At 38.7% G+C, this 22,212-nt stretch overlaps 1 protein-coding gene across 1 annotated transcript; it reads right to left on the reverse strand.

The window, feature by feature from the left end:
* Nucleotides 1-16,873: 16,873 nt before the first annotated feature.
* LOC142617956 (uncharacterized) lies at nt 16,874-21,432 on the reverse strand. Its single transcript, XM_075790932.1, has 3 exons — nt 18,673-21,432; nt 17,978-18,394; nt 16,874-16,956 (listed from the first exon to the last, which is right to left on the reverse strand). The coding sequence occupies exons 1-2, from the start codon at nt 21,374-21,376 to the stop codon at nt 17,997-17,999; spliced, it is 3,102 nt and encodes a 1,033-aa protein (XP_075647047.1). The 5' UTR covers nt 21,377-21,432; the 3' UTR covers nt 16,874-16,956; nt 17,978-17,996.
* Between the last annotated feature and the right edge of the window lie 780 nt (nt 21,433-22,212).

Here is a 22,212-nt window from a genome sequence, read left to right on the forward strand (position 1 = left end):
AAGAGGTGTGCTTTGTTGCTATATTTTCCAGTTGGTTCTGAATTGTGCTGTAGCCTGAATCTTTGGTTTAACATTTTTGTTGGCTGCTGCTAACTTCGTACTAATTTGTGGTGATATCATATATGTGCTCTATTTTTGTGGTCTTTGTTGCTATGATCTTGCAGATGACACCTACAAAGAAGAAAACCACTGCAAAGAAGGGTGACAAGAGGATGAAAATGGTCAATTCAAAGTTTAGGTCTACCAAACACTTTGAGAGATAAACTCAGTTCTACTTGAAGGCACCCATCATCCAAGAAAGATTTGTGGATTTGGTTGATTTGAAGGACACTTTCATTCCCAGTTGTTTTCAGGACAGAGGTTGGGATAAGCTACTGAGTGATCTGCTTGGGGTATGTGAATCTCTGATTAGAGAATTCTATGCTAATGCTGTCTTAAGAGAGGATGAGATCAACTATTGGATACGAGGACATGAATTCAACATAGATCTAGATGATATTGATGAGGTGCAGGGTTTTGAGGAGTTGGACCATAATTTCACACACTACAAAGACAGGATGCTCTCCATAGAAACTGTCCAAACTCATATTGGTGGAGTTAAAGAGGGAAGATGTCTCAACACTACTGCTTTTCTAGCTAACATAAGATGTCTCATAGTGATCATGATGTTCAACTTGTACCCAGTGAAAAAGATGACCACCATTAATAATGCTAGAGGTATTTTCCTCATAGAGCTCAAGGAGAACACTTACATTGATATAAGTGCTCATATCTTCAACATTATTGCTGATGAAACAAGAACCACTTCAAGTGCAAAGCTAATTTTCCCTAGTCTACTCATGCGAATCTTTCGAGAAATCAGTCTCATGTTTACTCCTCAAGCTATAAATACTCTAACCATTACGCGGATCAAAGTTTGTCTTTCAGGTGATGAAGAGGAGGGTGAACAAGAAGGAGAACCAATGATGATTGAGACAGAAGCTGACGAACAACCATCAAGTTCAAGAGGCCGTGGCAAAAGGAGCAAAGCTTCATCATCCTCTGTAGCTCCTCCAGATACACTTCAAATCATCCTTGAAAGGATTGATGGACTCCGAGATGTCCAGCATGAGCAATATGATAGGTTGGCTGCTATCCAAGAGCAAATGAACCTACTTTCAGCAAAATTTGACAGTTTTACCACCTAGCAGTAACCCTTTGGCCATTTTGGTCAAAAAGGGGGAGAATTTTGGAGAAGTAGAAGGGGCTGTTCTTGAGGGGGAGCACCATGTAGAGGGGGAGCAACTTTGGTTTATATATTTCAGATGATATTCAGGTTTTTTTTTTTTTTTTTTTTTTTTTTGGTACCTTAGCTTTGCAGCTCAATACTTCTAGTTAATGTTATGCATTTCTTTTAGTACATCACTCTTGTGCCCTTGTTGGATTTTATATCTTTGATGCAATTACCTTGTGTTGTTGTATCGGTTGAGTGTTGGACATGCAAATGATACTTTGCATTAAGCTTATTTGCTTGCATGTTCAGATGTTCATTCCTTGTGAGAATGGTCATTGTAGTCACTATTTATGGTGATTTCTCCTTTTTGGTTAAGTCATGCTTTACTGTTATTATTCATTATTGCTTGATCGCATTGTGCTTGCTCCATATGCATTTCAAGTTTTCTACTTACAATGATCGTATTGTGTTGTTGTTTTCAGGAAATACTTGTCTGTATGGTTTAAGAGCCTCACAGATTCTAGAGTTAGGTGTGAGTGAGTTTTGTTCAATTGTTCCCAACTCACATGTTAAGTCTAGAGTTTGGTTTATGGTTTTGTCACGGAATAGCCAAAGGGGGAGATTGTAAGATTGAATTTATTCAATCATTTTGTTGGCTTTATTCCGTGCCAATTTGCTTGTAATTCAGCATTTAGAAACCCTTGTATTTAGGTGGGAATCATGCAAGGGTACTGTGTAAGAGAGTGTGAAGAAAAGCTCAAGAGTGTGCACTTAGGTAGGGGCTCGCAATTGGACCTCGCGACTAGCAAATCGCCAAAAAGGCACACGTGTGAAGCATGCAAGGGGAGCTGAAAGCTCATGCCAGCTGTCGCACTACAGGATAAAACCTCCAACTGGCCAAGCAGCTAGCTTATGACTCAAACTTGCGACTCGTTCCAGTCGCGAGCTCAAGTCGCCAAAATGCCCTGTTTGGCTAAAACTGTCTTTTCGCATTCCAAACACACACTAATATAAATACCCCTTACACCCACGTATTGTAGAGAGCTTCCAGAGAGAATTTTGAGAGAGAAACCCTAGAGAAAAACAAGATTGACTCATTCACAATCTTCATCCTTTGATTCTCCAAAATTCCTTTATTCTCATCATCTCCACTGTTACATCCTTGAGAGGTACATTTTAGCCAAATTCTTTTCTCACCATGCCCATATCTGTGAGAAGGTTATTCGGTGCTTGAGAAGCAGTTAGAAAGGGACCAATTGATATTGGTTGATGCTATGGGCTATAGCGGAATCCGATAAGCTAGAGAAGACAAAGGTTCGGCGTAACCTCATTGGAATAAGAGCTTGGAGGGCTTAGGTACACTAGGTAGATTAGGCTTGGAGGGTCTTTTACTGTTCATGTATCCCAACTTCATTCTCTAGTGGATTATTGACCGCTTGGAGGGTGGCGGAGAAGTTTTACGCCGAAACTTTGGTTTCCTCTTCGATAACATATTGTTGTGTTGTCTTTGTGTTTGCATTTCTCTTCCCTCAATCTTTATCTTTAATTGCTGCTGTGGTTGTGATTAATTATGGTTTAGATTGTTTTACCAAATCTGATTTAGCTTATTTTCATATTCCGTACATACATTGTTTGATTACTAAACGTTCATAGGTGTTTTACACACTTTTTGAACATTCAGAAAGCTATTGTTTTGCAATGTGAGATTCCTTAAAAAGCTTAAATTACCAACATACGGTGATATGGAGCCTACCAGTTTTAAAGATGGCAAGTTTATCGTGGTGACCCTTTGATGTCAACGACCACAAGTAACCCCTTGCCAATGGCAGAAGTGGATGCTATTATTCCAAGATGCCATGACCCCGAAAGGATCATGAGTGATCTTGTCTTTGAAATGAAGCGACGCCAACTGGTCCGTCTAATTATTACCGCCAACCACAGATGTGACTGAGAAGCCACAGAAGAAGAGAATAAAAAGGCAAGCATGCAAGAAGAAGAAGATGGTGGGAAATCCCCGTATCCAATTTGGTATGTAGAAACAAAACAGAGAGGGTTTGATTTCGTTGCTTAGTGCTCATAGGAAAAGCACATTTATATAAGAATTGGTGAAGATTGAAGCAGAACCAACTTTCTGCATGTAGTTCGGACCCAACCCAAAAGACAAGAAGGTGAGGACGTTGGGGAATCGTAACCAACGAATGTAGCCGTCATTGGACCCCTTGATGAAAAATCTTCTTGATTGACTATGAAAAAATGTTTAAATAATGTTAGTTGAAAATACTTGGTTGAAACATGGCCACTGTGCTGCCTTAAGTAGATGTAGATTGCGCCACATTTTCTTCCATTTGACACTCATCTTCATGGACTCATACGGACTCCACCAATTTCAAATTCACCGGCACCATTTTATTAATGGTGGAAGCCATTTCAAGTAAAGTATCAGAACAGATTAAGTTTTCTACGGCCAAAGACTAAAGTCAGAATTGGTTGGCTTGCAGTTGTCAATGACGAGTGTGGAATTAATTTTGGCATCGGGAATTTTTTTTTTTTTTAATTTATTATTTTGTGACTGTATTACTTTGTCCATCCCTAAAAACTATTTTACTGCATTTTAGTTCCATGGACTTGCAATCTTTGCCATATTTTGCGAGCCTCCAATTTCACTGTAATATGAACACTCAATTATTGTTACTTCTGAGTTTTTGGAGAAATTACACTTTAAATTATTACCCTAAACTATATTTCTAATTACACTTTGCACCATAAACATTTTGAATGCACATTTTGCACCCCAACATTAAGTTTGCAATTAACTTGAAAGGAAAAATATGACTTCACATGAAAATACCTAATTGCCTTTATTCTCAATACTTTTAAAAATAAAAAATAAATTACACTTTATCATTCTAAACTATACTCATTATGACACTTTGCACCCTAAAATTTGAATTTTCATCCAAGTTAGTAACAAATTTAATGTTGAGGTGCAAAGTATAATAAGAGTCATAATTTATGGTGCAAAATGTGTATTCAAAAAATTTAGAGTGTAAATTGTAATATGGAGTATAATTTAGGATGATAAAATATAATTTCTTCAAAAAATTTTCATGATTATGGATTTAATTAGTAATTACCTGTAATATGATCAAGACATACATGCATGCATCGTAGTTAGTATATGGGAGAGCAAAATAGGTAAATTTTCAAATTTACAAAGTTGTTTTGTTTGTCAATGTAATAATTTGTCCCCTTGTCGATTCAAAACCCACCCAACTTGTCCAATTGTCATCCTCAAAGAAAGATAGAAATTATAATTTTTTTTATTAGGAAAATATGATTATTATTTCCTTTCAAAAGTTAAAAAAAAAAAATTATAAAAGAAGCTAATTACTTTCATGAAAATTTTGTGTATAAATAATATAATATAAGGTAATTACAAAATTATAAATATATATAAATGTTATAATTTGATAATTTTATGAGTCTCTATTAACCAAAATATATATCATAATTCACATGTTTGTACTTGAGTTTACCCAGTTATGAAAATTATTTCATTTGCATCAGAAGTGTAATTTTAATTTTTTAAATAAAAGTCACGGAATGACATATTCATGTATAAACCAACCTTTAACAAATAAACACAATATAATGAGAATATTATTTCTTTTACGGATTTTGTCATACCAAAATATCGCTTACCTATTTACATAAATAGTTTTTTTTTTTTTTTAAGGAAACAGTAATACTTATTAGAATACTATTTACATAAATAGTTAGTTATAAATTAGAATACCATGTGTTTTTGCTTAGAATTATTGGTTGTTCATTTATGATATAACATGTAAGTCCTACTCTTTTTATTTTTGATCAAAGAAATCAACTCAGCCCATAAAGGTTATGTAGAGTGATTGCCTATATAGCACACCCATTGTGCACAATCATTTTTTATGGGATTGACAAACTCAACTTCTCTGGATGACCTCATCCAATCTAATGAGGTAGCACTGACAGACGAACTAACTAGTTGCCTCTGACGATACAAGCCACATTATTGATGAAGAAAAATAAGCCATTCAATGCGGTCAAAATAAATGCCTCGGACGGTTACGTGGACAACTACACGGACCGTTGGAAGCCCACCAAAGCTCATATCATTGACCATGAGGCATTACCTAAAGAAGCATTAAAAGACCATAACAGTCGCAACGCTAGGAGCTACGAGAACGTATATATACAACCCTCCTAACAACAACATGAGGTACATAGAGACACCCAAAAATACTTATTGTTGTTCTACTACATTTCTTTATTTTTCTAAAGGGCTTCCTAATACTGATTTTGGCATCAGAGACGTTGTGGCAGACACCACATCGATGACCACTCTGAGGAAGCTACCTTATCATTTCCATAGCCACAGGAAAGAGGGTTTGGTTCCATTTGGACACACTCATCTCGACTGACGAATTCGCACTTCATCAGTTTAGTGCTGTCTGTGGGAAATTGACACTTTCGTACTCAGATTCGAAAATGTAGTTTCTATCAACTTCTATATTTAGATGGAGTCCAACCAAGATTCAACAGCCTTAGCTCAGCAAGTCCAAGCTCTTGTGGCCACTGTTGAAAAGCTCACCATGCAGAATCAGGAAATGAGACTATGACTTCAACAGGAGGAGAATCGGTCCAAAGCCAACCAGGAGGATGAGGGAGATAGCCATGGAAGAAGTGACCGCTGAGGGCCTACTACTCCAGATGAACAGAACTCAGATCTTCTTCGAGAGATGAGGGAGGAGATGGACGAGCTGAGGAATGCCATTAAGGAGAAAACGGACCAGAGCCTGGATAGAATGGTCAGGGCAACAAACTCTCCCTTCACTATGACAATCTTGGAATGCCTAGTGCAGTTGAAATTTTGGTTGCCTTAGCTTGAGCCGTTTGAAGGACTTAAGGACCCCCAGGACCACCTGATGTAGGACACAATTTTCTGTTTAATTATTGTAATTTATTATTTTTGGTATTTTTATGTAAATAACGTTATTTTAGGTTTAGGTGATTTATTTCCTTGTTTTTAGGTGCATTTAATGCTTTTTACGTCAAATATGATTCCTGATATGGTTAGGTATCAATTAGGAGTTATTTTAGAATATATTTTCTTGTTTGCCAAGTTTTATGGAGCCCTTAAATAGGCCCTTAAGTCTGTAAACGTTTTTCATATATTATTGAATAAAAATTAGAAAAGGTGAGGCTTTGCTCTTATTTTGGTTCTTCAGGAACTGTGAACTTATCAAGGATTCTTCCTTGTGGCATTTAAACTTTATACCTTCAGTTCGTGATTCATTATAATTATTGGGTCAAGGTGTCATACTTATACCTTTGGTTCGCGTTTTGATTATAAACGTTGGATCAGGGTTTCTATCAAAATCTGAATTTTAGCTTTCTTGGGCAAATATTCTAATATTGTTTGTTGGGTTTCAAAGCGTGTCGATTGAGGTTCGCATCACCACCTTAACACCTTCAAGACGACACTAGGCCTCCAACAGCCTTTAGACGAAATACTGTGTCGTTCCTTCCCTACTACTCTTAAAGGAGCTACAAGGGAGTGGTTCACAAAGTTGCCAACTTCGTCCATCGATAGCTTCGAGCAGTTGAGCAGTGCCTTTTTACGCCATTTCTTCGAAGGACAGAGTCCTAAGAGGCCAGCGGACCATTTACTCACTATTAGACAAGGGGAGAAGGAAACCCTGTGGTCGTACGTGAAATGTTTTACTCGAGAGACCCTAGAGGTAGATGACAATGATGACAAAGTACAATTGACGACCTTTAAGGCAGGGCTGAAGTCTAGAGAATTCGTGGTTTCACTCACAAAGAATCCTCCTAAGACGATGGCAAAGATGCTCCTGAAGGCACAAAAGTACATGAATGCTAAGGATGAATTAGCAGCCATAAGGGACGTAGAAAAGCCGGGAAAAGAGGGAAGGAAGGAGGATGATCGTAGAGAGCAAAAGAGGGAGCGTCCAGATCGTAAGACCAGTGACCGAGGCAAAAGGAAAGACGAAAAACTCCTCAAACCGTAAAATTCACCCCTCTAGTTATACTTGTTGACAAAATTTTGACGCAGATTAAGGTTGAGCACCACCTCAAGTGGCCAAGACCATTACATTCATCCCCTAACGTCTGTGACAAGAAGAAGTACTACCGGTTTCACAAGGATCATGACACTACATAGAAGATTACCGGAACCTAAAAGAGCAAATAGAGGAGTTTATACGGAAAGGAAATCTGCAAAAGTATGTAAAGAAAGGGGAGTCTAGCATGTTCAGGGACGCTAACAAAAACCAACGTGAGTCCTTGCCTAGAGATGAACATAACACATCCTAACCTCCGCAAAACGTGATTGTGGAGATAAAGACGATCGCAGGAGGACCGTTTACAGGCGGGTCATTTAGATCCCTCAGGAAAGCATATCAGAGGCAGGTGAATAGTGTCCATATGGTACCCCCGTTTAAGCAAAGACGGATGGACCAAGACATGTCTTTCAGCGAGGAAGATGCAAAGGGACTGAAGTAGCCTCATAACGACCCCTTAGTCATAATGCTCACGATAGAAGGATTCAATCCAAGAGAATCCTCGTGGACAATGGAAGTTCCGCAAACATCATCTACCTTACCGCTTTCCAATAGCTGAAGTTAGATCTAGGAAGACTACGCCCATTTGACTCCCCCCTCGTCAGTTTCAGTGGGGACATAGTTTATCCCAAGGCATAATGAAATTAACAGTAACAGTGGGGACCTACCCTAGGCAGTTAACCCGTCAATTAGACTTCTTGGTGGTAGATTGTCCCTCATTTTACAATGTAATTATTGGGAGGCCCACACTTAACTGGTGGAAGTCAGCTACGTCCACTTATTGCCTAAAGGTAAAGTTCCCAACTGAGAACGGCATTGGCAAGGTAAAAGGAGATCAGGTCCTAGCCAGGGAATGCTACCAGGCCGTGTTGGCTACGAAGGAGAACCATACATGGATGGTTGAGGAGAAAGAAGAAGATAAAGTGGAAGCCTTGGAGACAGTGGAACTGGTCGAAGGAGAAGTAACTAGGACGACAAGAATAGGGACGACACTAAGTCCCGAGACGAGGACAAGGCTCGTCCAATTCCTCAGAGAAAACCTGGACGTCTTGGCATGGAGTCACGAGGACATGCCCGGCATATCCCCGAAAGTCATCGAGCATAAGCTAAATGTGGGCCCCAAGAAAAAGCCTGTCCAGGAAAGACGAGTTTTCGCCCTAAAACGGAATCAGGCAATTACAGACGAGGTTAACAAACTATTGTTAGCAAGCTTTATTTGGGAGGTTTACTATCCTGATTGGCTTGCCAACGTTGTACTAGTGAAGAAAGCAAATGGAAAATGGAGAATGTGCGTGGACTTTATAGACCTGAACAAAGCTTGCTCTAAGGATAGTTTCCCACTACCAAGGATAGACTAGCTAGTAGACTCTACGGCTGGGCATAAGTTGTTGACATTTATGGATGCTTTCTCAAGGAACAACTAGATAAAAATGGCTGAAGAAGATCAAGAAAAAATTTCTTTCATCACAAGTCAAGGGCTCTATTGCTATAAGATGATGCCCTTCGGGTTAAAGAATATAGGAGCAATCTACCAGAGGTTAGTGAATAAGATGTTCAGCAAGCAGATTAGTAAGAATAAGGAGGTGTATGTGGATGACATGCTCGTCAAGAGTAGAGAAGAACTTGCCCATCTGGACGACTTGAAGGAGACATTTGCCACCCTCAGAGAATACTAGATGAAGTTGAATCCTAGCAAATGTATTTTCAGTGTAGCCTCGGGGAAGTTCTTGGGGTTCATAGTGTCCCAAAGGGGGATAGAAGCAAACCCGGAGAAAGTACAAGCTATACTCAGCATGACATCACCCAAGACCATCAAAGAAGTCTAAAAACTCACAGGAAGGATTGTGGTACTCAACACGTTCGTCTCTAAGGCGACGGACAAATGCTTACCCTTCTTCAAGACGTTAAAGCAGGCTTTTCGCCTAGACTGACGAATGCGAGGTAGCATTTTAGGAACTCAAACGTTACTTGAACAATCCCCCCTTCTTGAGCCCACCCAAGGAAGGGGAAAACTTATATTTATATTTGGCAGTATCAGCCACGACCGTGAGTGCAGCCCTGATTCTAGAAGAGGGCAAGACGCAGCTCCTAGTTTACTACGTCAGTCAAGCTTTCCAAGGTACAAAGGCCAAGTACCTAAGTATTGAGAAGATTGCATTCGCGTTGATAGTAGCCTCACGCAAACTACAATTATACTTTCAAGCGAACCCCATCCTAGTGATAACGGACCAACCCATCAAGAAGTCCATGAACAAGCCTGAAGCAGCAGGGAGAATGGTCCAGTGGGCAATCGAACTCAGTCAGTTCGACATTAGGTATCACCCTAGGATGGCTATTAAGGCACAACCCCTGGCGGACTTCATCGCCAAGTTCACCCTCCTAGAAGAGGACCACCTCACCAACGAGACAGAATGGTGGACAGTGCAAACCGACGGTTCGTCGACCCAATAGAAGGGAGGAGTAGGGGTCATCATAACCTCCCTTGACAGAGAAATGCTCAAGTACAGAGTTCAACTGAAATTCATGGCCACCAATAACGAAGCCGAGTACGAAGGAATACTGACGAGACTAAGACTCGGGAAGGCACTCGGAGCTAAGAACTTGCTAGTCCAGAGTGATTCAAAGCCGGTGATAGGGCAGATTAAGGAAGAATATGAAGCAAAGGAGGAAAGAATGCAGAAGTCCTCAGGCTAGCAAAGCATCTGACTCAAGAATTTGATAAAGTGGAATTTGAGTAGATCCCTAGGAACCAGAACATTTTAGCAGACGAAGTCGCGAAGCTGGCATCATCAGAAGAGGGGGTGCCAAGCATGGACTTGGTGATGGAAGTCTAGAAACGCCCCAGCATCGAGGAAATCTGCACATTCACAATCTAGAGCACAGGTAGTTGGATGACACCAATCATATCCTTTCTCTAGGATGGGCACCTCCCTCAAGACATTGAGGAGGCCAGGAAGGTTAGGAAGAGAGTAGCCAAGTTCACGGTACTAAATGACACATTATACAAGAAAGGCTTTTCCATGCCTTACCTAAAGTGCATGGATGAAGAAGAAGCCAAATATGTTCTAAAGGAGATCCACGAAGGAGCTTGTGGAGACTATGCAGGCCCTAAATCACTAGTAAGTAAAATTATCAGAACAGGTTATTTCTGGCCTACAATGTAGGTAGATGCAAGGGAGCTTGTCAAGAAGTGCGACAAATGTCAAAGATTTGGGAATGTCCAATGCCTTCCAATAGAGAGACTGACGACGATATCCTCCCCTTGACCCTTTGCACAATGGAGAATTGACATCATCGGCCCGTTGCCTCAAGGTAAAGGACAGGTAAAATTCCTACTTGTCGCCATTAACTACTTCACAAAGTGGGTCGAAGCAGAGGCATTAACAACCATCACCGAAGCCGAAATCCAGAACTTCATATGGAAGAACATGATTTGCAGGTTCGGGATCCCACAAACGATCATATCAGATAATGGGCGTCAATTTGAAAACCAAAGTTTCAAGGACTTCTGCTCAGGCCTAGGAATCAAGAATCAGTTCTCATCCTCGGGACATCCACAGGCAAACGGACAGATGGAGATGATGAATCGGACACTACTCAAGATTATTAAGGCCAAATTGGACGATGCAAAGGGCGCTTGGCCAAAAGAATTGCCCAACGTCTTGTGGGCTTACAAGACTACGGCAAGAACCCCAACAGGAGAGACCCCCTTTAGACTCACCTATGGCATCGAGCCAGTAACCCCAGTCAAGGTGGGAATAACCAGCATCAGGTGAGAGATGTTCCATGAGGAAAGTAATGACGACCAGCTGCAAGTCAACCTGGATTGTCTTGACGAAGTGAGAGAGAAAGCCTCCGACAAGATGATGAAGTACCAACGAAAGATGGCCGAGTACTACAACAAGAGAGTGAAGCTCAGACGACTTGACATAGGAGACCTCGTCTTAAGTAAGGTCACCTTAGCAACCTGAGACTCTGCCCAAGGAAAGCTCGGCCCCACATGGGAAGGACCCTACCAAGTTGTCCATTACTCTAGACAAGGCAGCTACCACCTGGAAACCCTAGACGGGCAGAGACTCCTGCGACCATGGAACATTGAGCACTTGAAGAAATACCACCAATAGATGTAACAGATGATTGTACTCATTCTCTAAAGAAATAAAAAGAACTATTCAGCTAATGTTTTAATGAGTGCAGATCTTGTAGTGTGAAAGTCGCCCAAAAATGGCTAAGTAACAAGATTCCTCCTAGATGGATGTAAGTTACTAACGAAGCCAAAAGATTGACAAGATCCCTAAAAGGGTATAAGTCACAACAAACCCAAAAATTTGCTAAGTAACAAGATTCTGCCTAGACAGATGTAAGTTACTAACGAAGCCAAAAGATTGATAAGAACCCTAAAAGGGTGTAAGTCACAACAAAACCCAAAAATGGCTAAGTAACAAGATTCTGCCTAGACGGATGTAAATTACTAACGAAGCCAAAAGATTGACAAGAACTTTGCAACAAGCATGTTCAATAGAAAGCATCTTTTGAGTTCTTAACCAGATCACCAAAACCCTCGAGAAGGTATAAGTCACAGGAAATCAACTAAAAGAACCTGCGTAGACGGAAGCAAATTGTTGACGAAGAAAAAGGTCACAACTAAATATTCTTTGACCCAAAAAGGAAAACTACAAGAACATAGGTCACAAGCAAGTAAGTATGCAAATTGCCAATTTAATTTAAGCCCAAAAACAGCGGCCAGTTATCATTATTTTTATACCCAAACTAAAGGCCCATAAACACTGGGCCAAAGATATTGTTCTCAAAATAGGCTTACAAAAGGCCCAAAACATAACGGGCACCCAAAAAAAAAAAAAAAAAGGAGAAAGGAATTTTTTGGTAAGTGATAAGTTCAAGAATCGGTGGCGGCATCATCTCCGGCAGGGGCATTCTTAGGAACATCACCTTCTGGAGTCAAGGACTAAGCAACTTCCTCAACCACCATCTCCTTATCCACCTCTTCCAAATCTAAGTTCTCCAGATCCACTCTAGTGGGATGCTTGACAAGGTACCTCCTCAGAAGCTTAAAACCCTTGAACTACCAGCTGAAGAGGACTGTGTTGAACTCGCCAGTCTGCTGGAAAGCCTCGACAACATTAGCAGCAATGGTTTTAAGCCTCTCCTTGGCACCCAGAAGTTGTTCATCTTTCTCCAGGGTCAGTTGACGCTCAGCTCTAAGGTCGTCACTCAAGGTCTTGACTTTTTCCTTTAGGGTGGTGGCCTCGCCCATAGAATCGATGAGTTTCTTCTTCAAAGTATAATTTTCCGCCTCTAAAGCCTCCATCCTGGATGTTAGAGACACCACCTTGGCCTCCTAAGTGAGGTACTTAGAAGTAATATGAAGACTCTCCCCCAACACCTAAAAAAAAAAAATTGAAGCCGTCAGTACAATGAGAAAGAAAAAGAAAGAGACTAAAAGTTGCATGAACATTTTACTTGAACAAGTTTGTGGACGTGGCAAGTCGCAACCTCGTTGATGGGCATGCCGGAAAAGACCTTCAAGTCCTTAGTAGTTGCGACCCTATGTTCCCTTTCCACCTCCAATCTCTCGTCGTCCTAGATGGTGGACGAACGAGAGTCAGCCTTCTCCTTCTCTTTGTTAGAAAGTGCGGCCTTTTTGAGGCGGGAGTAGGGATCTCTTCAATCGAAGTGGCAGGAGAGGCCATCCTCGTTATCTCAGTGCCAGAGACAATGGGAGTGACGGAGATAGTTGGAGCGACGGAGGAACTCTTCCTTATGACGCACACCGTCCTCTTCTCGAGGTTGGACAATGACTCGTCCTTCTTTGACCTCATCTTCGCATACATATCCTTGTTGAACTTGGTCGTCATTTCTACGAAGAGGAAAACACTTGTTAAAAAAAATAATAAGTATATACAAGAGAACCGATACAGACGAACCAAACACTTACTCTTTTTTCCCTCAATTTTAATATTGTGTAGGACGAAGGTAGAAGACTCTGGACCAAGACAATAGAAGGAAAGAGTCCTTGGGTCCACCAGATCATCCTGGTCCTCAATCGTCTTCGCGTATTCAATCGTCTTCTCCACCCGCTCTTTATACCTGCTCTTAAGCTTAGGTCATTTTTTAATTACGTAGGACAAGGAATGAAGGAGTTAGAGACAGTAAAAGTAAACGCAACAAAACTCAAACGATGAGAGGAAATAATGACGCACCTAAGGTTGGGGTTCCCCACTAACGAAGTAACCTCGGGAGATCACCTCAAACCCCTCCAGAGAAAGTCTCAAAGTCGACCCCGGACACAAAGAAAAACTTGGACTTCCAATACCTGAAAGACGAAGGTAGACCCTTAACGATCCTGGTCCTCCTCTCCCAAGGCACCAATTCATAGTACTTGTACTCCTTGGATTCTTTCAAGCGGTACAAGTAGACGAGCTTGTCTACTTTAAGCATGCCTCCATCTGTAGCGGCCAACCATATCCCCATATAACTAACCATTATCCTCCATGAATTGGGCATAAGTTGCCCAAAACGGTCTAATAGCTCCATGAGAAATGGGTGGATAGGAAAACTCAACCCATAGACGAAAGCAGATTCGTAAAAACATACCTCCCCAGGGAAGAAGTGAAATGCCTGATCCCCCTCATTAGGCAAACGAACCCTAACTCGCTTTGGGAATCGAAACCTATCCTTAAACCTACCCAACGTATCAGCATCCAGCCCATACACCTCCCCGAGGGCGTGAAAAGCCCTAACTTCTCAAAGAGTAGAGATGACTGTATCTCCCTCCACTGGGTCGCCGCTAGATGATAACCTAGTCTCGAATTCACTAGACTTAACCTCAGACATTATCTCCCGCTCTCTCACTAAATTCTCGAACCAATCAATTGATTGACGAAGCAAAGGCAACAAATTGGCCAAGGCAACGCTCAGGCTGTTACCCTTAAAAATGAAATTCTCAAGGTGTGGGAAAACCCCTAAAGACCCCCCTAAATGCGCAAAAAGAAAAGAAACTGAGAGGCAAGCTATCCTAACCTCAGAGCCACTAACCATGGAAAAACCAAAAAACCAAGGAAAAAGGATAAATCCTAAAATCCCAAAACCTAGAAACAAACACAAAAGAAGAGGGAGTGAAAATCAGAAATTCATCATAGTATGTCTATGCCGATAAGAGAAAGGAAACAAAAGGTGAGAAGAAAGACATACCTCAACAGAAAATGTAGAAAGCTCTGCCACGCACCAGTCTGGAGAAGAATCACAAAAAGAGATTGGAGAAGAGAACACTCAGAGCAATGATTGAGAGCTTGAAAAGGTGAAAAGAAAAAATAAGGAGAGGAGAAGTTTAAAAACCAAAGCTTAAAAAACTGAAATTCAGCGGGAAACCCAAGGGTCATGCAACTGGAGCATTAACTCCACCAGTCAGAATGTGTCACATGGCCACGATGTGTGTGGCACCTCCATTATGCAATTAATACGGAGCGAAATCCCAAGAGTCATATACAGCCCATAGACCTTTCAAATCCTGTGACCGTCATTGACACGTCATAACAACCACAGAATTAGGGGCAGCTGATAGGATTGACGAACTCAACTTCTCTGGACGTCCTCATCCAAACCAACGAGGTAGCACTGACAGACGGACTAACCAGTTGCCTCTGACGATCCAAGCCACATTACTAACGTAGAAAAAGAAGGCATTCAATGCGGTCAAAATAAATGCCTCGGACGGTTACGTGGACAACTGTACGAACCGTTGGAAGCCCATCAAAGCTCACATCATTGACCATAAGGCGTTACCTAAAGAAGCATTAAACCACCATAATAGTCACAACGGCTAGGAGCTATGGGAATGTATATATACAACCCTCCCAGCAACAGCATGAGGTACATAGAGACACTAAGAAATACTTATTGTTGTTCTACTACATTGCTTTATTTTTCTAAAGGGCTTCCTTATACTGACTTTGGCATCGAAGACGTTGTGGCAGGCACCACATCGGTGACCACTCTGAGGGAGCTACCTTATCATTTCCATAGCCACAGGAAAGAGGGTTTGGCTTCATCTGGACACACTCATCTCGACTGACGAATTCACACTTCATCAATTTTAATAGGAAGTGGATCTTATATTGGGCCCGCTTTAACTATTTGTAGTTATGGTTGTGGACCCAGCCCACAAATGTAAAAAGTGAATCATCATGGGAATTAGCATGCATTTGCCTAGCTCATTTGTAACGTTTTGCGTTTTAAAACTAGGACCCATGGCACTGTAGTAGTTTCAACCAACAAATGAAGATCCGCGGCAGATTATTTGCTACTATTTTTTGCTACTGTTCACGTATTAAAATTATTTTGCTACAGTGTTTTCAGTTTTCAGTAAAATAAGCGGTATCCAAACAGACCCTAATCTACTAAAAAAAAGTAGCAAATTACTTTTATCCAATTCAATTAGTTTTATTTTTTTAAAAAAAAAGGTTGATTAGTTTTTAGATTAATTTTTGTCAGAGTAGTGTGAAATAGATCTCACTTACAACAAATTAAGCTTTTACTTTTAATTTTTTTTAGGAAAAGACAAATTGAGCTATACTGGCTAGCAAAGCACACTATTCAAAGGCCTTGCAACATCACAAATTCACAATGGTACAGTGGATCAAAATGATAAAGGAAATGTTAATCCATTCCATTTATTGATTAACTATTTTCAAAAACTTTTTATGAGAAACGAAAAAAAATAATTAATTTTTTTATACGGTTTTTTATATGGTTTTTTATATTTTCTATAAAAACGGTTTTAAAACTTTTCTGAAATAGTTTTTAACAAGTGGTCCTATGACAAATGCCTTTAGGGCAGTTGTTATAAACTATTTTAAGAAAGCTTTTATACTACTTTTAGGTAAATTTTTTAAAAAAAATTGTCAAAATATTTTTATTTTTTTCCATAAAATTTTTTCTAAAATAATTTACTAAACACATTTGTTAACATTTTCCCCGAAACAAATACTGAGCAACAAGACCGAAATGATAATGGAAGAGTGAAAAACAATATGATTTTCCCCTCTGTAGTTAGATGCATGTTCTTTTGCTTTTGCGCAAACTCCAAGAATTGGTAACTTTGTAGCCCAATGTGTAGCCTAGTAGGCGCTATTTTGTAACTAGACGGGTCAAACCTCCATCTCTACTCTTCCCCATTCTGTTTGTTGGGCCCTGATCAACAATGATAGTCCCAACTCCCAAACTCTCGCTGTATTTCTTTTTTCTTTTCTTTTCATTTTTTTTTATAAAATTTTTAGAAACAAACACATTCATACCAGGGAAAGGAAAATAAATTCTAACACAAAAGCACACTACAACTCTACCAAAAAGCCATGGTAACTTTTAAGGAAGAGTTAGCTCTCTTCTTAATAAATTTCAATCATTCAAAATATATATCATGCATGACATTGGCTATTAAATTCTTAATTCAGGAGGAAAAAAAAAAACATAAAACAAAACAAAAAAAATACATGATAGCTATGACTATGGGGAAGCTACAGTATTTGCTTCAATGTTATATAGCATAAACTTACCTTATCTTGACAATAACCTTCGTAACAAGTCATCATTCTTGTGCACCTGTGGTGATGAAAGATAATTTCAATATACAAGAGTAATAAGCTTTGGGTTTTAAATAATGACATTATGTTGAATGAGACATTTCTTAGAATATTTATTAAAAAAAAAAAACGTTATTATTAACTTAAGGACAAAGTTTTCCTTGAGACCTTGTAAAACAAATCTCCTCCAAACTATTATGTGGGAATTCATATGTTCATTAAATTACTTGAGTCACTAAATTATTTAAACTAGTCACAAAATTATTAATCTAGTCATGCGAGTATAAGCACACGCTGATGATCGTATAAACGATCACATGGTGAATTGGAGGATTTTCCCCAAATCGATTTCATGTTAATGACTTAATGTGTAAATTAAGCTTTCATTTAAGTTTTACTAGTAAGAAAATTCATGATGCAAGAATGCCATTAGTAGGATTAACAAATCCCAACTCATTTATCATTTGTGCAATTAGTTACCATATAATTAGATTTTATTTAATTCTTTTTATGTGGGATAGAATTTTAATGTAGCTTAATTTAAGTGTATGTGAATGAAGTTTTATCTTTGAAACTTGAACCTCGATCTTTGTCTTAAACTTATGGAGTGACCATTACTTTTGTAACCTTCAAATGTCTGTGTCAAGTAATTGAGTATAACTAGCAAGAATTTAACTTTATGTCATAGAGACATTTATCAAAAGTAATAAGATGTGAGCCAATTTCTTGTCCTCAACAACTTCAATGGCAGAGATCAACAAGTTAAAAATAGGGTTCATTTCACTTTGGAAAAAGGTTTTTAATTTTGATAAGCTATTTTTTAAAATAAAATAAAATAAAAATCAAGTGTTTGGGTTTTATAGAAGAGTAATGGACTTATTCGGATACCAAATATAGCATAATGAGCTTATCAAATTTCAAGTGGCACCAACATTTCTAATCGCAATTTAAACATTTGGAGTAGCCTTATCAAATTAGATCAGGTGGTGTGGGAGGATATGCTACCAAATATAACATCTACCAAAGCAAGCATAATATACCTGTGACTTGAAGCCTTTGTTAGCGTATATGAGTTCCAAGAAGTTTTCGTCGAATTGAATTAAGCTCAGTAATGACAGCACTCATGTTCATCCTTTCCCTTGGAAATTCCACAGAACAAGCAACCCCAATCCCAAGTATCAAAATCAAGCATTCTTGACTTTTTGGAATTCCATTGGGACCTTCATTGCGAGTAATGTCATTCATCCCTGTCTCCCCCACTTCTCTTTTTGGAAGAAAAATAGGATCTACAATGTCAAGTATTCTTTCAGGCAAAGCTGCTTTAACAAAGTCATGAAGGTTTAGACTCTCTTGTAATATTTTATCAGTAGGCCTTTTTCCTGTAAATATCTCCAACAATAATATGCCGAAACTATAAACATCACCATATGTTGATACCTCATTTCCCATACCATACTCTGCAATTACACATAACATATATGTAAATGTGATCATAGTTGTCTATCAAAAAGAGAAGGAAAAAGGTACATAAGCTAATAGGTATTAAAGGAGCTTTGTTAGTGGCATGAAATAAAAATATAATTAAGATAAGTCAGGAATTTTTTTATATGTAACACTCTATCTTCTACCTAGATTGCATCCTTTTTAAACTTGTGCTTTTAGGCTATAAAATAAAACAAAAACTATGGGAAAAAAGGAAGAACAATTAAATTTAATAAAGGATAATAATATTCACCTGGAGGAGTATAACCAACAGTTCCTCTTACTCCAATGGAGCTTGAATGGTTAATAGCAGAATCTTGGGTTGCATCAAAAAGTAATATTGCCAAGCCAAAGTCACCTACATGTCCAATCATTTCATCATCAAGAAGAACATTGCTAGGCTTAAGGTCACAGTGAATGATTGGTGTTTGGCAATGATGATGAAGATAATCCAATGCATTAGCAACATCAATGGAAATATTCAACCTCTGAAGAAGACTCAAACTCCTAGGTTCCTCAAGTATCTCATTTGTTCTTGAAGTTGGATGCAACCATTCATCTAGGTTTCCATTTGCCATGAACTCATATACCAAAGCTTTAAAATCATTACCTTGATAGTCAATACCAGAACATGACGTAAGCACCTTTACAAGATTCCGATGCCTAATGTTTCGTAGAGCCTTACACTCAGCTATGAAACTTTTGGTAGCTCCATGACGCAAAAGGTTGAACACCTTGATAGCAACTATATGTTTACCTTGACCAAGAATTCCTTTATACACGGACCCAAAGCTACCAAAACCAATTAGATTGGTAGAAGAGAATTCGTTGGTTGCTTTTAGAATACTTTGGTAAGAGATATTCAGAAACAAATCTCCTAAATCACTTGATGCATTTTCTTTTCTTTTATTTCTAAAAGAATAAAGAAGTAAAAGTGAAAGAATCAAAGTTACTCCAAGAAGCCCAGAAGATACAAAGATTATTAACTTCAAGGTAAGGGTCAACTTCCTCTTCTTGGATTTCTCATATTTGCATTTAGGAAGTCGAAACTTAGGCATGCCTCCACAAAGCTTCTCATTTCCCGTAATTGCAATCGCACTTATGTTCTTGAAAACTCCCTCCACTGGCACCTCACCCTCAAAATGGTTGTAAGATAGATTTAGAAATTGCAAGAAGGCAAAGTGCTCTAAAAATTTTGGAATTTGGCCAGACAAATTATTGTTAGAAAGATCTAGGAATTCAAGACCTCTTAATGATTCCAAAGATGGAGGAATGATCCCTTGGAAGAGGTTTCTTCTTATGGTTAAAAATTCTAGCTTTACACAGCTACCAAGGCTTGCTGGAATTTTCCCAAACAACATGTTTTCAGAAATATCCATTTGTTCTAGATTTTTAAATTTTCCGATTTCTGTGGGAAGGACACCAGTAAATTGGTTGGCAGACAAATATAAGCTCATTAGTGAGAATGAGAGACTAATGACTTGTGAGGATATTGAACCACTGAGATTGTTATTATTAAGATACACTTGTATCAAATTTTGGCACTTGCTTAGACTTAAAGGGATGCTACCTTGAAGATTATTATCATTTAAATACAAATCCATCACAAATGTCAAATTTCCAAGGGATGATGGAATGTTATTAGAAAAATTATTATGAGATAGATCCAAATATTGTAACTTTTGAAGCTTTCCGATTTCGAATGGAATATTACCTAAGAATTTGTTGTTCCACATTTCAAGTCTGTCCAAGTTGATCAAATTTCCTATTTCAGAAGGAATCTTTCCAGATATTTTATTATTATCTACAAGCAACATGGTCAGAGTAGTTGAGAAATTACCAATGCACTTGGGCAACTCTCCACCAAATTTATTGGCATTTATCTGCAACCTAATAAGATACGTGGAATTTGTCAAAGAACAGAGAAAACTCAAGTCATTTGACCCTTCAATTCCTAGATTGTTTAAGGTAATGGCAAAATGTGAAATTCTGTTGAGCTTCTCCAAAGACGGAACTTTTCCATTTATTTTATTGTCGCCCAAGTCAAGTACACCTAGATTTGAGGCATTAGATATTGAAACAGGGATAGACCCAGTAAATTGGTTTTTGGCAATGGAAAAGAATTGGATATTTGGTAGAGTGATTCCTATGTCCGACAAAAGACTCCCATGGATTTGGTTGAGTGCAACATCAAAGAAGATTAACGAAGAGATATTGAATATTGAGGGAGGGATTGTACCGGATAACCTATTTGCAGTAACTACAAAATATGTAAGCTTGGTCAATTGGCCAAAAGAATCAGGGATAATCCCACCCAAGTTATTATATAGTAGAGAAAACTCTTCTAGAAACGATAAGTTTCCAAAATAAGGTGGGATACTTCCTGTAAGATTATTTTGGTAAATATAAAAGACTCGAAGCTTTGACAAGGTGCCAAGTGTTGCTGGAATTTCTCCGGTTAGAAGGTTGAAACCGACACGAAGTACTTCGAGGTTATGGCAACTGGAAATATTGCTTGGAATTTTTCCGCTAAGTGTGTTATTGTGCAATAGTAAGAATTTCAATCTACGTAGACGGCCAATTTCTGGAGGGATTTCATAATGAAAACTATTGTTTGGGAGGGTTAGATTCCTCAAAAAACTTAAATTTCCAACATGTGGTGATATAGAGCCTACCAGTTTTGAAGATGACAGCTTCAACACAATGACCCTCTGATGTCGATGACCACAAGTAACCCCTCGCCATTGACAAAAGTGGAAGCTATCATTCCAAGATGTCATAACCCCGAAAGGGTCCTGAGTGATCTTGGCTTTGAACTCAAGCAATGCCAACCGGTCTGTCTCATTATTCCCGCCAGCCATAGCAGTGACTAAGAAGCCACAGCACAAGAGAAGGATAAAAGCATGCATGACAAAAGAAGAGGATGGTGGAGCTGAACTCTGGTGGGAAAGCCCCATATACAATATGGTTGAGGAAGGATCGAGTTGGTATAAGTGTGTGTTGTCAAGAGAAGGCTAATGTAGTTTTCTGGAATCTGAAAAAGTGGCAAATTGATAACGAGGGAGAGAAGAAATTTGGTGCGAGAATTTGAGTACCATACAATTAATAGAGGTGATGACCCCGTCAACCTTATAAATACAATGATTTCGTTTTCTTTTTCGGTTAGTATTTTGTATTTCTTGACAAATTTCAAATATAAAATAAGAAACTAATTAATAATTGCGAGACTATGTACGATTGTACATGTTTACCGTCTACTAGTTGGGTTGTGATTATTATAACTTTGGACAAATTACATATTTGTTCCTTAATCTTTATGTCATTTCTCAATTTGGCTATTAACCTTTTAAACGTGTCAATTTGGTCCCTAATCTTTTGGTATTGTGTAAAAAAGATTCTTACCATTAAGTAATAGATGAAAAATGATGACTTAGCTAACGGTTAAAATAAAATAATATTTTTATGCCACATGTATTGTCATGTCAACATAAACTTACAAAAAAAAAAAGTTAGGTTAATTTTTAGGATTCAAACTATCTTTTTCATTCATTTCATTTTACATTGCTTTCTTGGGAACTAAATAGAAGTTAAAAACCCAAAATTGAAAGCTCAACTTCCTTCTTGTTTTGCCATTATTTTCCTAGCAACCAAAAATGAAAAACAACTTTGAAGTTCAATAAACCTCTAACACAACCCACCTTGTTTATATTTGAATAGAAAGGAGGAAGGGAAGTGGAATAAGAGTGATTTGGGGCTGAGAAAGGGAGCTACAGGAGCAAGCAGATGAAAGATT

The sequence above is a fragment of the Castanea sativa genome, chromosome 11 (genome assembly GCF_040712315.1).
Source record: "Castanea sativa cultivar Marrone di Chiusa Pesio chromosome 11, ASM4071231v1".
Classification (NCBI taxonomy): domain Eukaryota; kingdom Viridiplantae; phylum Streptophyta; class Magnoliopsida; order Fagales; family Fagaceae; genus Castanea; species Castanea sativa.

What these genes read in the sequence shown, in the direction of transcription:
- LOC142617956 (XM_075790932.1), bottom strand. Translation starts at nt 21,376, where the DNA reads ATGGGGCTTTCCCACCAGAGTTCAGCTCCACCATCCTCTTCTTTTGTC. An exon ending in TGTTGGTTATACTCCTCCAG is followed by an intron (nt 18,395 to 18,672) that starts GTGAATATTATT and finishes GTGTAATTGCAG; the next exon opens with AGTATGGTATGGGAAATGAG.